Genomic DNA, 15236 nt, shown 5'->3' with positions numbered 1-15236 from the left:
TATCAAGGGAAATTAATAATTCAGTATTCAAACAGTTGATACCCTGTTATTCTGTATGCCTTATATATTTGTTTGTTTTTCTAGTTGAAGAGATATGAAGAGCATATGAAGAGAGTAGAAAGTGAATTCCAAACATACCAGGATACTCATAGACACACTGTACAACAGGTATGTTCAGCTTCTTGAAATTGATGTTTCTTTGTTAAACCTGGAATGTATATTATAAGAATTTTGAATGTATTCGTAAACAAGAACTGATACCTTGAACAGTCCCGTTGTGATTATGATAACCTTTCTCATTCTGTATTTCACATGTTTTTGCTTTTCTAATTTTATAAATCTAACTTTTATTACCAATTAAAAATGAACCCCCTCCAACTTTCTTGTGATCTGTGCAACCAATAAAAGTTTATATCCCTTAATAGTCTTTGACAGGTTTGGAAAAATATTAACCAGTTGCCTTTATATATATGTGATAGGTGTTAGAGATTGATGAGAATTCCAAGCACCTTGAGCGTAAGCTCCACCAGTCTGAGGATCGCATCAGTTCTAAAGAAGATGAGGTGAATGAACTCCAGGCCAAGCTGGACGATCTTGGATCAGAACTGGGAGTAGTCAAGGATCAGAGGAATGGATTAGAGAAGGAATATGAAAACCTACAACAGAATCTCAGACAGGCTCAGACGTCTCTCGTAGATGCTACTCAGAAACATCAACAAGATGTAAGTAGATGATCTTTCAGACCTGAATTCACAAATGAAGTTTAAATTAGGAGAGGGTATGAAATTATGGACAATGCAGGTGTTTGTATTATCATGTTTCCTTCAAGCATGAATTTAGCACACTTTGCCAAAACCACACATGTATTATTAGACCTTTCTCAGTGTGCATGCTGCAAAAAGTGGAGACAAAATTTGCATATGCCTTGGTTTGGCAACCCTTCCTAGTTTAAATGGATCTGAAAGTTAGCAGGGTGGTTCAGATAATAAAGAAGAGACTTACGGTTCACTATGAGATCAAAAGGACTGTTGGGATGAAGGAATGAAGAGAAATACAAATGAAAGATATATTGAGTGAGAATTCATTATTTCAGCAACAAAGATCAACATACTCTCTTTGTTCTGCAGCTGCTCCTTCTTATGCCATTGCATGATAAAAAAAACAGGCCGGCTTCAACTCTTTTCAATCTCTTGCCCCTCCCCCCCATCTTTGGAACAAACTCCCATCTCTCCGAAACCTCTCTTCTCTTGACCTCTTCAAAAAAACATCTTAAAACACACCTATATAACCATAAACCTTGACATGTCTATCCTCTGGAAAAAGCGCTATATAAATCACATTGTTAATATTTTATAATTAATTGAAAGTCCAAAACACATAGAGGAGAGAGAGAGGGGTAATCTGAGTCAGAAGGAGGATTGTAAAGTGGCTGGCAAATGGAATAAATAAATACACAAGAAATTCAGCGTCACTAACTTTCACAATTAATTACATTAACAGATTAACGGATAATCAATATTCTTGTTCAAATTCAGAGTCGTTGGTGACAATGAATTTGTCATGAAATTTCTTAATTTTATTAGTCCACTGGTCTCCGCTAAAAAGTAAAATGTGTACCAGTATAAAGCTCTGTTATGACTCAGGCTGAATTGTAATTGTTGGTAGTGAGCAGATAATCATGATGCATGTTTACTCTCTCCAGGAATCCAAACTGGAGGAGTTCTCCCACAAGCTGGAGATGGAGCTGAAGGAGGCCAAGAAATCCATCAAGATGCTCCAGGAGGATCTAAGGAGAAAGAAGGAGACGGTCAAGAAGACGGAGAATGAGCTTTCTTCCAACAGGGAGACTGTTAAGAGAAGAAATCAGGAGGTCAGTTGGCATAGCTGTTTCTCCATGTAACATGCCTTAATCATACTTAATCATTTGATACAGTTTTTGTATGGAGAATTTAGAATCAATTTACATTAATAATAATCCACTTTTATATAGCGCTACATCGGAACGACTTGTCTAAGCACTTTACAGATATATTATTACCCTGATCATTGGATTCAAACAGTCATTCCTGCACACAATGTATGTACATCCTCCACTACCTGGGGAGTATTCCAGTCATTGGTGTCACAATGAAATAGGGTTAAGTGCATTTGACAGCAGCTGTCATGATAAATGGAGATGAATGCTCCCCTCCCCCCCCAAAAAAAATTCTTACTGCCGGATGTTTATGTATTGAAGTAGACAATTTTGTTATTGAGGTTCCCTTGTCTAATATTATTCTTAAATATTTTGCTTGTTCAGGTATAACAATACCCAGATTCATGCTTGCATACTCTTATATTTTCACTCGACATAGGTTGTATCTAATGTTCACATAGTGACACCCATTTCACTTCTGTATCACCTGCGAAGCAAAGTGAGACTATAGTTGCCGCTTTTCCGACGGCGGCGGCGGCGGCGTCAACATCAAATCTTAACCTGAGGTTAAGTTTTTGAAATGACGTCATAACTTAGAAAGTATATAAACCTAGTTAATAAAACTTGGCCATAAGGTTAATCAAGTATTACTGAACATCCTATTAGAGTTTCATGTCACATGACCAAGGTCAAAGGTCATTTAGGGTCAATGAACTTAGACCATGTTGGAGGATTCAACATCGAAATCTTAACCCGAGGTTAAGTTTTTGAAATGTCATCATAACTTAGAAAATATATGGACCTAGTTCATGAAACTTGGACATAAGGTTAATCAAGTATCACTAAACATCCTGCATGAGTTTCACGTCACATGACCAAGGTCAAAGGTCATTTAGGGTCAATGAACTTTGGCCGAATTGGGGATATCTGTTGAATTCCCATCATAACTTTATAAGTTTGTGGATCTGATTCATGAAACTTGGACATGATAGTAATCAAGCATCACTGAAAATTTTGTGCAAGTTTCAGGTCTCATGATTAAGGTCAAAGGTCATTTAGGGTCAATGAACTTTGGCCGAATCGGGGGTATCTGTTGAATTACCATCATAACTTTGAAAGTTTATTGGTCTAGTTCATTAAACTTGGACATTAGAGTAATCAAGTATCACTGAACATCCTGTGCGCATTTCAGGTCACATGACCAAGGTCAAAGGTCAATTAACTTTGGCCGAATTGGGTGTATCTGTTGAATTACCATCATAACTTTGAAAGTTTATGGATTTGATTCATGAAACTTGTACATAAGAGTAATCAAGTATCACTGAACATCCTGTTCGAGTTTCAGGTCACATGATCAAGGTCAAAGGTCATGTAAGGTCAATGAACTTTGGCCATGTTGGGGTTTTTGTTGAATAACCATCATATCTCTGTAAGTTTATTGGTTTAGTTCATAAAAAGTGGACATAAGAGTAACCATGTATCACTGAACATCTTGTGCGAGTTAGAGTAGTATTCAAAGTCAGCACTGCTGCTATATTGAACCGCGTGATGCAGGTGAGACGGCCAGAGGCATTCCACTTGTTTATTTATTCACTTCGGATGAATGAGAAGAAATCTTTATATACTTTGGATGATCAAAGCTTTTAAGACATACAGAGTTATACTTGTGTCTCCATGATTAATTTTCCCAGTTGGATGAACTTCAGAGGAGACTGCGTAAGCTTGGGGAGGAGATTAAGACGTTAGAATCCTCCAATATGAGACTTGAGAAGGAGAAAGCTCAGTTGTTGGAGAACATAATTCACTCAAGGATGAACTAGGAGATACAAGAGAGAATTACAAGGACTGTGCGCAGGAGGTAGGTTTAACATCTTTGAATACCTTTAGGGGTTTTTTTTGTTGATGAGAATCTTGTGCAATCTCATAGATAAATCAGCATGTAAAGTGACATTTTCTTTCCTTCCCTGCTTTTGTCTGTGTTTTAAGAAAAAATGTGGATTATAGATTATACTGCAACAATGTTGGAAAATGGAAGACGAGAATGTTTTGAGGATATATGTACTCGATTAGTTTCTGTTTGTAGATCAAGTTAATTGGATCCATTTTTGTTACCTGTAGTGCAATGGTTTTCATAGTGCTTGACTTAAGATTGTGCCAACTCATCACAGATTAAAAGCAAAGGGCAAAACAAGGGTGATCAGGCTCTATTGTTCTGCTTCAAATGATGAGCTTGTCTATGCGCAAGAGCACTGCTTCAAAAAACAGCCACTTACCTCACAGTCAACTAATGAACATGCAAATTGATAGCTTGGTATTTGTTCAGCATGACCTTTCCCTCAGCATTAAGTGATGAAAACAACTGTAACTGACCATTTATCAGCACACTGCTTATTTCCAGTTGAGATTCATCCCCTCTCCCATTTTGACTTTGCTGTTGTAGTTGGCCCACCATGAAGAGAAGTTGATGATCATGGAGAGTAGCCTTCAATCAACTCAGGAGCAGCTTAGTGGACGTGTTACCGAGGTAGTACGGTATGAGCAGCTGACTAGACGACTTCAATCAGAGCTCAGATCGGTTCAGGATCGGTGCAGTGTCATGGAGAATGAAGCAGTAGAACAAAGGACGATGGCTGAACGGTAGGCAGAGACTTGGAATGAATAAATGATGAGAAGAAGGAGGACGATGATGATATTGATGATGGTGGTGATGATGATGATGATGATGATGGTAGTGGTGATGATGTGGTAGTGATGATGATGATGGTGATTGGTGATGGTGATGATGATGAGGTGATGATGATGGTGATGATGATGGTGATGATAATGATGATAATGATGATGATGGTGATGATGATGGTGATGGTGATGATAATGATGATGATGGTGATGATAATGATAATGATGATGATGGTGATGATGATGGTGATGGTGATGATAATGATGATGATGGTGATGATAATGATGATGATGGTGATGATGATGGTGATGGTGATGATGATGATGATGGTGATGATGGTGATGGTGATGATAATGATGATGATGGTGATGATGATGGTGATGGTGATGATAATGATGGTGATGGTGATGATAATGATGATGATGGTGATGATGGTGATGATGGTGATGGTGATGATAATGATGATGATGGTGATGATAATGATGATGATGGTGATGATAATGATGATGATGGTGATGACGATGGTGATGGTGATGATAATGATGATGATGGTGATGATGATGTGGTAGTGATGATTATGGTGATGATGATGAGGTGATGATGATGGTGATGATGATGTGGTAGTGATGATTATGGTGATGATGATGAGGTGATGATGATGATGATGGTGATGATGGTGATGATGATGTGGTAGTGATGATGATGGTGATGGTGATGATGGTGATGATGACGATGATGATGATGGTTATAATAAGGATGATAAATTAGATGTTTTGATTACTATGGGTAGCCATTTTACCTGTAAGCCATTCTTCTAGCAGACCCTGCCTGAAATATCTCCATTCTAACATGAATGATCTATGTAACATGCTTAGAGTTGTTCTAATGCAATATAAGAGAATGTTATTATTACTACCAAACAGGATTGCAGAATTCTCAAAGTAGTTTGTTGAGCATCAATGAAACACAAAATTATCTCTCCATTCTACTCGCTTGATATGATTGATACATTTCAACAATATTTTCTCTACAGATTGAGGAAAGAATTAAACCAAGCAATGGAAGAGATAGAAGATATCCAGAGAGATCTCATGAAACAGACCGGAGCCAATCAACAGTTTGAATCACAGCTCATTGATTCAAATGAAAACAACAAACGTCTTCAGACAGAGGTAATTAAATCCCAATTCCATTATTCTCCTAAAACTACCATCCAGTACGCGCTAAATCCCGCTGATGTATTTGGGTGCTGAACATTTTGCTAAGACTCAAAATAGTCTTGAGTGTTTCTCTTAATTTAGAACATAAACACCATCTGTTCAAAATAATGCTTTGCAAATATATGGGTTCCTACCTTTATCAAAGAAAAGGCTTGTATTAAGAAGTTAGGGACAGTGATTTTCCATTTTACCACTTACTAAAATGGAAATTCTGTTCGGTTCTTATACTTATATATGTATTTTCCCACAATTCACACGTTAAAATGTAAAAATTTATGGAATTCACTTTTGCAAAAACGGAATTCAGGTTTCGACAAAACAGAATTTCCATTTTCAGATCAAGTTGAAACGGAATGATAGATTTTCAGAAATGGAAAAGACCATTTTTTAAAACGGAAAATCACTGTCTCTAAAAAAGTTAACCCTTGAAGGCGGGGATACTTTGGCCTAAATGGCAACAATGTTGCTTGTGAAATAATCCATACTTTTATATTATGTTTTCAAGTAAGCACAAAGTTATTTATTTTCCTAATTACTGCATAATGATGCATGGGATCACATATTTTCCCACAATTCACACTTACAAATAAAGAACTTTGAATACACCCTTTATTCCTGATTCATTGTTTATAGATGCTATTATTTGATTTGTCTTCATAACAGATGATCCAGAAGGAGAATGCATTGAGAAGCAAACAGGAGGAGCTGGAGGTGGAGCAGCAGCGTTATGACGATGCCTCTAGGCAGCTCCAGGAGACAAGGATCAACATGGATCAGATGGAGGAGGAGCTGGTGGAGATGAAGAGGAGACAGAAGGAGATGGAAACAATGGTAAGTTTTCTCTCTGATTTTCCTTCTTCATTTCCTTCTTCTTCTTTTACTTTGGTTTTTTTTTTGGGGGGGCTTCTTTTACTTCCTGTTGCCTTTCTCAGATTACCTTGTCTCAATCTGCTACTATGATTTATATGTCTGTTATACTCCTTATGATAAATCCATAATTTATTGTTCGAAATAGACATGAAATGAAATACTCCAAAAATTTGCTTTGCCCAATTAATCGTGGGCCCGTCAGCCGCTGTGCAGCACCAGATCGATGAGGCTCTATCCCTTTAATCGTTGAACGCCAAACAGGGTAGCAGCAACTCCCATCTTTTAACGTCTGTTGGTCTGACGCGGCCGGGGTTTGAACCCCCGACCTCCCGGCTGTGAGACGGACGCTCTACCAACTGAGCCAACACACCGGTTGGCATTGCAAGCACTTTTACATATTCAAATTAATTCAGGTTTATTTATTCAAAGCCCCCAAAATACACATGATGATATACAGATAAATTCAAACAAAACATATAATGAGTACATATACCTGTACCTGCTTTTTTTTAAAGATTGTTTGTAGTTCATGTCAAAGTGATGTAATAATTTTTGGTGTACAAACACTTTTGACAGATAAATGAGAAAGATCAGCGTACTCTGAATCTTGAGGGCGAGATCAGCTCCCTTCAATCCAAGCACCATACATCCAAAGATCAGCTGGCTAATCAGGAGAGCCAGCTCAGGGTTTGTCAAGCTAATCTAGAGATGGCTGAGAAACAGAACAGACACTATGCGGGTGAGGTGGCTCGTTACGAAGAGACAATCGCTCAGCTGCAGACAGACATGGATCAAGCCAAGGATCAGATCCAGACGTACCAGGAAGAGGTGAGTTGAGTAGAATCTATGGACTGTTTTCGCTCAGGGTTGATTCAAAACTATGGTCTAAATGTTGTAGGTTAACTATGAACAACCAATTTTGACATGATTTTTCTCAGGTCATTATCAGCTTGTTTGATTTAATATTTATATATAAATGCCTTGGAACAAGAACTGAAAGTTTTCTTCACTGGCAAAAAGTGAGAAACAAGTACACCAAACTAGAAGCACAATATTAGCTTATGTAATTGGAAAAAAATGAAATGTGGAAACAAATGTCAGTCCATCCTGGGGATCGTTGCACTTTTGTTATTATCAACTGATAGGAAACTTGTTTGTCTTGTTTAAAAAATAGAGACTTGATCTAGCGTAAAACTCCATTTTTACTGAGCTGTCTTTGACTTTCCATGTAACAGTGTTTTGCCATTATTAAACAGAATCAATAAGTTTTATGAATCAGAAAGCCGTACTAAAATTTATTTTATTTGTAATAAAAGTCAGTCTTTAGCCTAATGTATCCGACAGAATGTGTGCAAGTTAAAAAGTTAGTCGAGAAGTTTATTCTGAATGACATTTATTTTTCAGAAAATTTATTTCTGTTCGTGTGGGATGAAATTATCATATTCAAATATTTTTCTTTTCTCAGTTGGCACTGAGTCAGGGTCAGTTACAAGATGTCAGACATCAGTTGATGGATGTGAAAGGCCAGCACGAGGAAGCTATGGATCAGCTTGGTGAGAGGGCTACATTGGCTGCCAAACTACAATCTGAACTAACCAAGGCTGATCAACAAAATCATTCATTCTCAAAGGAGGTAAGAACGTAGAGACAGAAAGTAAGGGTTGTCATTGGCAAGTATGCAGGGATGCAGTATGAAGGATGATTTGCCGGATTCTGTGTAGGCAGCCGAGGTTAATTAAGATGATTCTGATTAGAAAAAAATTAATCAGGTAATTCCATAGAAGAAACAAAATTTTTGTACATCCAATCCCCATTTATTTCCTATTCTCACTTCACTTCATGATCTGGGGCCCGTTGTAGAAATGGTTGCATTTTAACGCCTAAAATATCAATCGAAAGTCCCAAATGCGCGCTTTTGATTGGTTGAAAATCAAGTTGCGCCTGATTTTTAGAGTTGCAATTGATTTCAACATTTTCTGCAATGGGCCCCATCTCAAGGCCATTATAATTCATATGAACTAGAAAAAGGACAAATCATTTCATTATGTTCCCACATATAGTTGGTTGGCCATTTCATGGAATTGCCCCATTTGGAAAGAAGAGGTAAATATGTAATTGCAACAAACATGAACATACCAGGTTTCTGAATTAAGATATTTCAATTTCACTACCATTATACATGTATTTATAGCTGATTCAATTTGCTTTGTTAAAACTTGAATATGAATAATACAACACACATTCCTCACATATTAAAATCCTTCCTCTCTGATCTTCATGTGTTCTTCAATTGTCTTTGTTAGGTTGAGGTTTATGAGGATCGAATGCGCAAGCTACGTTCAGAGCTTCAGAAGGTTCAAGAGCTTAACAGACAGAGTGAAGATGAGCTGCATAAGTACGAGAGCCGCTTCCAAGATATGAGTGCCAAACTCACCCAAGCTAATGATAAACACAGAGCAAGCCTACAGGAGATAGCGATGAGAGAAGAACAGATCGTTGTGCTGAAAGTGGAGTTGGCCTCAATGCAGGAGAAGTTTAGACATCGCAAAGAAGAGGTGAATCATCGCGAAAGAACAGATTTATTTCATATGCTCTTCTTTTATCAGGAATATGATATGTGTATATCTGATTTTTTTTCCCCTACCTGTATTGGAATCTTCATCTTTGTCAATTCTTGATTATTTTAGAACTATATATTGAAATTTGATTAAATAGATGTGATATTGAGAAATGTATCAAAATAGATTTGACCAACTCTAGGATTTTGTTTTAAAGTGAGTTTCTACTGTCTCCTTGATTACACTTTTTCCCTTTTTAGTACTTGGTTATTATTCTCAATGCAATAAAAGGATTATCATTCTCAACGGTTTGAAATAGTATTTAGTATTCTTCCATCGCAAGCAAATTCATATTTGATGTCTTTTCACCACTATGTAATGTGTGTGTCTACGAAAGAATACATTGGCCCGAATTCACAAAGGTGGATTCTGCAAAATCCACGGATTCTAGAATCCGTGGATTTTTGAGTCCATGGATTCTGGAAAATCCACGGATTCTGCAGTTTGTGATTCACAAACAGTGGACTCAAAAATCCACGGATTCTACCAGACCCACGGTTGAGTCCATGGATTCAACCGTGGACTCAACCGAATCCACGGATTCAACCGTGGATTTTCAATCAAATTTAGGGACTTCCCCTTTTTGAGACTGCACTGCGCATGCTCAGTGTCATGAAAACAAACATCTGCAGCATATACACAATATACAAAAAAATATTATTCTAAAATAAATGTTTGCTGGTACCCCCCCCTCCCCAAGAATTATGTTTGCTGGCATTGATTGTTGTATATCTTTACACACACAAAAAAAGCACATCATCAGCTAGCTGCACCTGATCAACCATGGCCCTGAAGTGGCAAAAAGCAGAAATCCATTATTTAATCGAGTTAATCTCAGATAGACAGGATAAGATATGTAACTGAGAAACTAATCACAATCCTTTTTACAGCAACCAATTCCACATCACTAAAGCACCACTGGATCCATCTTTAAGAACAAGGTAATCACTGATTGCCAATTCACTTTGAATCACGCCATGATCATGATGCAATCAGGAAACTAATCATGAATAACGTTTTCACACATTCCAATCCTTTATACTTAAACATCATCACCTAATCTAAAATATCACAGCATTATATTTGATTTTGACACACACAAAAAACATATCATCACCATGATCACTCTTATGAATGGGAATAACATCTGGAATAATTCAAAGCACAATCAATTCAATTTGATAACAGACAACAATTTAATATATTATTTTGTCACATTTTCCACACATGAATAACCACACTTTACATGATTATTTAACTATGATTACATAGATTATGACTGTTAAAATTAATTTTTCTGCAAGTCAAGTGATATGCATGTAATTTTTTTTAATTTATATACATCATACTATCATGGAATACCATCAACCCTATACAGGCCTCGGAGCCCCCCCCCCGCCCCTCAATGATTTACGCAATATTTTCGCAGCGCGATATTTTTTTAACGTGCTCGCTGACTTTTACCTTCAAGTCTTGCGCAACTTATGAGACCAGTTTTGCGTCACCCGGGTACGCGGTCCCGAAATTACGTAACATTGTCAGACCAAAAATTGCTCAAAAGCGTGATTTCGTGTACAAAATCAATGCAAATTATGTTTTCAACCAAAAATCATAAATGTATGATTAGTTTTAGCTTTGCTGGTTTAAATGTATTTATTTTATGCTGTTTATTATCAGAAGAGTCCCCAACAAATTTCATTGAAAAAACAATGATATCAAATATGCATTACGTGAAATTGGGAGTTGGGAGAAATTAATTGCCAAACACAGATTTACAAACTTTTTTTGAGGGGTTCATATTGTATCAGCAGTACTGCAGATTATATTAAATACTCATAGATAAAGAAATAACAGAAGTTCTTGATTTGTTGATGTGGTTGGGAGAATTCATTTGAATATTGATATCATAAAAACTGTATATAGACATATCTATTCATAAATTAGGAATTATGTTGCAATGGATGACATTGTACTATAAAGACCAAGAAAAACAAATATAGTATACAGATAATACAGTACCTGACTCATTATCAATATTCATGAAAACTAGGGCCATACATTTTAAATGTCCAGCTCAGACGTCAGATAGGGGTAATACTATATTATATTTATGTTATTAATGTACTTATATTCATCACTCTGTATGATGATTAAGTATTTATTGAATATTGATATATGACTTCGGTATTATCAATTGAAAAATACACGAAGAGCATGACAGTAAGAAAGTGAGTATTTATTTTTAAAGTAAACCTAGTTAGAAGGATCTGGTCTTTGTCTGAATGATTTTCACACTTCTCTTACTTAAAGAAATACAATGGAATTATAAGATTTTGTATATATGTTGATATATCAAACGCAATTATCGAAAGACTCACTTAAATTCTTAGTCTGTAGCGTCTAATATCAAGATAAATGCTCAAGAGCATATTTAACCCTATATAGCCCGGGCTATTTTGAAATTGCATAGCCCGGGGGGGGGCCCTCAGATCTCGGCCGTTTATCGACCAATTGCAACAAAATTTGGTGGGTGGGTGTCTCATTATGTATTTTACAAGAATGCGTTGTCAAATTTGTGATATTTATTATCATTTTTTTATTTATCTAATTAATTATGCAAATATTCAAATTTTTTCAAGGAATTTTCATTTTTTTGTAGTTTTCCCCCCATTTTTTGAGAAAATGCAATGGAATCAAGCATGTTAGTAGCCAGTCATGTAATCTAAAAGACAGCTCACTCAACTGTATTGAAATTGTATAATTATTAGATTATAATAGTAATTAATTATGCACATATGCTAATTTTTCTCGATAATATTCTTGTTTCCTTCCGTGTTTCCAAATTCTTATGTATTTCTTTGTTTTTAATTTATTATGTATTGCTTTGTTTTGAAATCTCTACTTTTTATTGTTTTTTTTAATCTAGAATAGTTGGTGATAGCCCAAAAGAAACTTATGTGAGGAAAAACAGAAAAAAACATTCATCTGACAACGCTTATTGTAAAACCCATACATTGTACACACAAAAGTCAATGGAAATTGCCATTTTCGGTGACATTGGTTACGAATATGAGCTATATCTCCGCAAGTGTACCCCCGATTTTCACAAACGGTCTCAAAATGTGCTGGAGATGTGAAAGAAAAAAGTCATGAAATTTCAGCGTATTATTTTTTTGCATTTAGAAATTATCGCGAAATATGTCGAGGAGGGGCCTTTTAGGCCCCCCCCCCCCGGGCTATAAAGGGTTAAAGGACAAATAAGTACTGTACAGTACATTACAAAGAGAGGGTGCTAAATAAAACAATCTAAATTTCAATGCTTAAAAATAGTCAATGACCGCTATTATACTTTAGTGACATTGGAATGATGATAGGAGTACAAGTCACATTATCGACCCTTCCCCAAAAGTTCAGACTGGCATAACAGAGTCTACATTTATATTAAAAATGCAATCTGCACACTGACGGAATACCTGTTCTTCCGATTAAGGAAGTACAGGGCTTGTTCCCCACCAGGACTCCTAATGTAGACATGAGTCCCATCGATGACACCTATGACAACAGGTAGAGGTTCACTACATTCTGTATTCCTCCTCAGCTCAGATCACCCTCACACATGTTGATGAGATGGAGTGCAGTCTCTTTTGAGAAGCGATACCGCATTCGAAAGGCTTCATCCATGTACAACTCAAAAGGATTCATTCATTTCTGTAATCCCATCAGGGTCTGGGCCGGTTGGCTATCTGTGTATACATGGAAAAAGAATTAGAGTAGACAAACATGAAAAAAAAAAAGATAATTCAAGATTCCCTGAACAATAGGTAAGGTTTGCTAACCATTCAGCCCCCCCCCCTAGTCTTCTTAGGTACAGTATGGAAATAGCCCAGTCTATTAAGTTTTTCTTTTCCTAATTTTGTTTTTACATTAATATGCATTGCATACATCAAGTCAAATGTTTCAAATAATCTGCTGCTTTAATTGCTGTACTCCTTTCATTCATTTTGACTCCATCCATTTTTAAATCTTGAAAATTGTCACTGCTTGTGCAAGTAGGAACAAAAATTTGCCATGTTGGTTTCATCACTAGTGCTTCAACCAGTATCTCCACCATATAGAAACAAGTCATAATTTTGTCAGTTATAAAAAAGGGAAATATTTTGCAATACGCACTGCATCGGTTTATTGTTCAATTGAAACAAAGCTTACCTCTCTGAGGCTGTTGACATGATCAAGATGCATTAAATGAGCACGGTGATTTTCTGCCATTTTTTGTTCTGCATAGAAAATGAAATTGACATAGGGTTAAGTTTCAATGTCAAAGAAAATAGTCATAAGAAAAATGAGCATGAGACTAGAATGAGATTCAGTCATCAGTCATTGAGATAACAGTTTGAGAAAATTCTCTAAAATCTGTATTCTGAAAATTGTCTCATCTCTGTAAGGACATCCCCTATTTTATCTCTGAAAATGCCCATTTTTTTCTTTGCTAAAATTAACATACATGACTGCTCTCCCAAATTTATTTTCTTTGAAACGATTCATCATCTCAAATGAAATCTTCAAAATTGCTGAAAAGACTTGCCTGGAGGTTCCTGGAGAGTAAAAATTAGTCATAGCTGGCCCGTAGGCTTACTCATGACCCTGGCCTGGATAGTACCAACTGAACTTCTGTCAGTTCTGAATTTGATTCTGAATCTGAGACCGAGTGCACCGTAGAACTGATTTTTACTCTCCAGGAGCCTTCAGGCGTGCAGGCTAGAGTAAAGATAGACCATGTAGATCTAAGAAAATCCAGCGACAGGGACAGGGGGAATCATAAATTTCGGACGAACCGAGTGAAAAGGGGAACAAGTCAAGGGTCTAATCGTCTAACGTCAACGAGTACGTCTCGCCGTGTCACAGAGCTCGCGAAAGAACAACACAGAAATGCACTTGTGGGGCTACACAAAACCATTTCCGCGAGAATTTTTTCACTATCTCGACTCTCATGACCGTACCTAATATACATGCATTTATGACATAAATTCGGACATTAATTCACAAATCAATACATAAAAAGTGACAAAAAATATTGCTCATCAAACAAATATGTCAAATTACTCACAATTTTCTCGGAGCTCGGTCCAGCATGTATTTTTTCCACCACTTTCACGTCCAGTCTTCCACCTTAAATTTTGCTGCAAAATTATCGTCCAGCGGTTGTTGTCTATACCCAAATGCTGCGCTGTGATTGGCCAATTACGCCTAGAATCCACGGATTCTGTGGAGTCCACTGTTTCAGACCACCCCAAACAGTTGACTCGAAATCGTGACGTAATAGACTTGGTTGAATCCGTGGATTCGGTCGAGTCCACCTTTGTGAATCACAAAAGCGAATCCGTGGACTGTGGACTCAACAAAATCCGTGGATTTTGCAGAATCCACCTTTGTGAATTCGGGACATTATGTCTCATATTTGGTGATAATGCCTTCACAAAGCTTTCTTGTTACATCTGGGCCCAGTCTTTACAAAAGAGTTGTGGTTGATCCAATCAATCTCAACTCTGAAAATCCACCAACATCATAATTCTTTATAAAGGAAAATCATACATTGCCCCTATCCTTTGGAACAAAGGAGAGCATATTGATTTGCCAAAACACTCATACTTGCAGAACAATACATCATAGTTGGATAAAACTTTAAATGGACATATGCAGTCCAGATGTTGGGGTGGCTGGCTATCCATAGATGTGACTCTTGATGCAACGCTTTGTAAGATGTGTTCCAGGGCCTCGTCTTGCAAAGATTTACAATTGATCCGCTCAACCTCAACTATATGGAAATCCATCGTTGTCATAATATTTCCTACATGAGCTTTGCACAATGTCCTTTGTAAACAAAATGGGAGCACACAGATCTGTCAAGACAACGATGAATGTATGAGTATAACTCATAT

The 15236-nt window shown here is 36.9% G+C and overlaps 1 protein-coding gene and 1 long non-coding RNA gene across 2 annotated transcripts in view; one reads left to right on the top strand and one right to left on the bottom strand.

The window, feature by feature from the left end:
* Window positions 1–15236, top strand: part of LOC121408297 (cingulin-like) — a 75231-nt gene that overhangs the window by 55289 nt on the left and 4706 nt on the right. Inside the window, 11 exon segments of the mRNA XM_041599712.1 lie at window positions 85–168; window positions 480–722; window positions 1703–1870; window positions 3607–3700; window positions 3703–3773; window positions 4356–4552; window positions 5626–5764; window positions 6476–6643; window positions 7259–7510; window positions 8148–8315; window positions 8986–9237. Coding sequence (XP_041455646.1) covers window positions 85–168; window positions 480–722; window positions 1703–1870; window positions 3607–3700; window positions 3703–3773; window positions 4356–4552; window positions 5626–5764; window positions 6476–6643; window positions 7259–7510; window positions 8148–8315; window positions 8986–9237 — 1836 coding nt within the window.
* LOC121408298 lies at window positions 12955–14711 on the bottom strand. The gene is made up of 3 exons (XR_005969026.1): window positions 14405–14711; window positions 13507–13574; window positions 12955–13043 (listed from the first exon to the last, which is right to left on the bottom strand). It is a non-coding gene; the product is annotated as an uncharacterized LOC121408298 (long non-coding RNA).

The sequence above is a fragment of the Lytechinus variegatus genome, chromosome 2, assembly GCF_018143015.1.
Source record: "Lytechinus variegatus isolate NC3 chromosome 2, Lvar_3.0, whole genome shotgun sequence".
In the NCBI taxonomy this organism is placed as follows: Eukaryota; Metazoa; Echinodermata; class Echinoidea; order Temnopleuroida; family Toxopneustidae; genus Lytechinus; species Lytechinus variegatus.
This window is presented reverse-complemented; position numbering and strand designations above follow the sequence as displayed.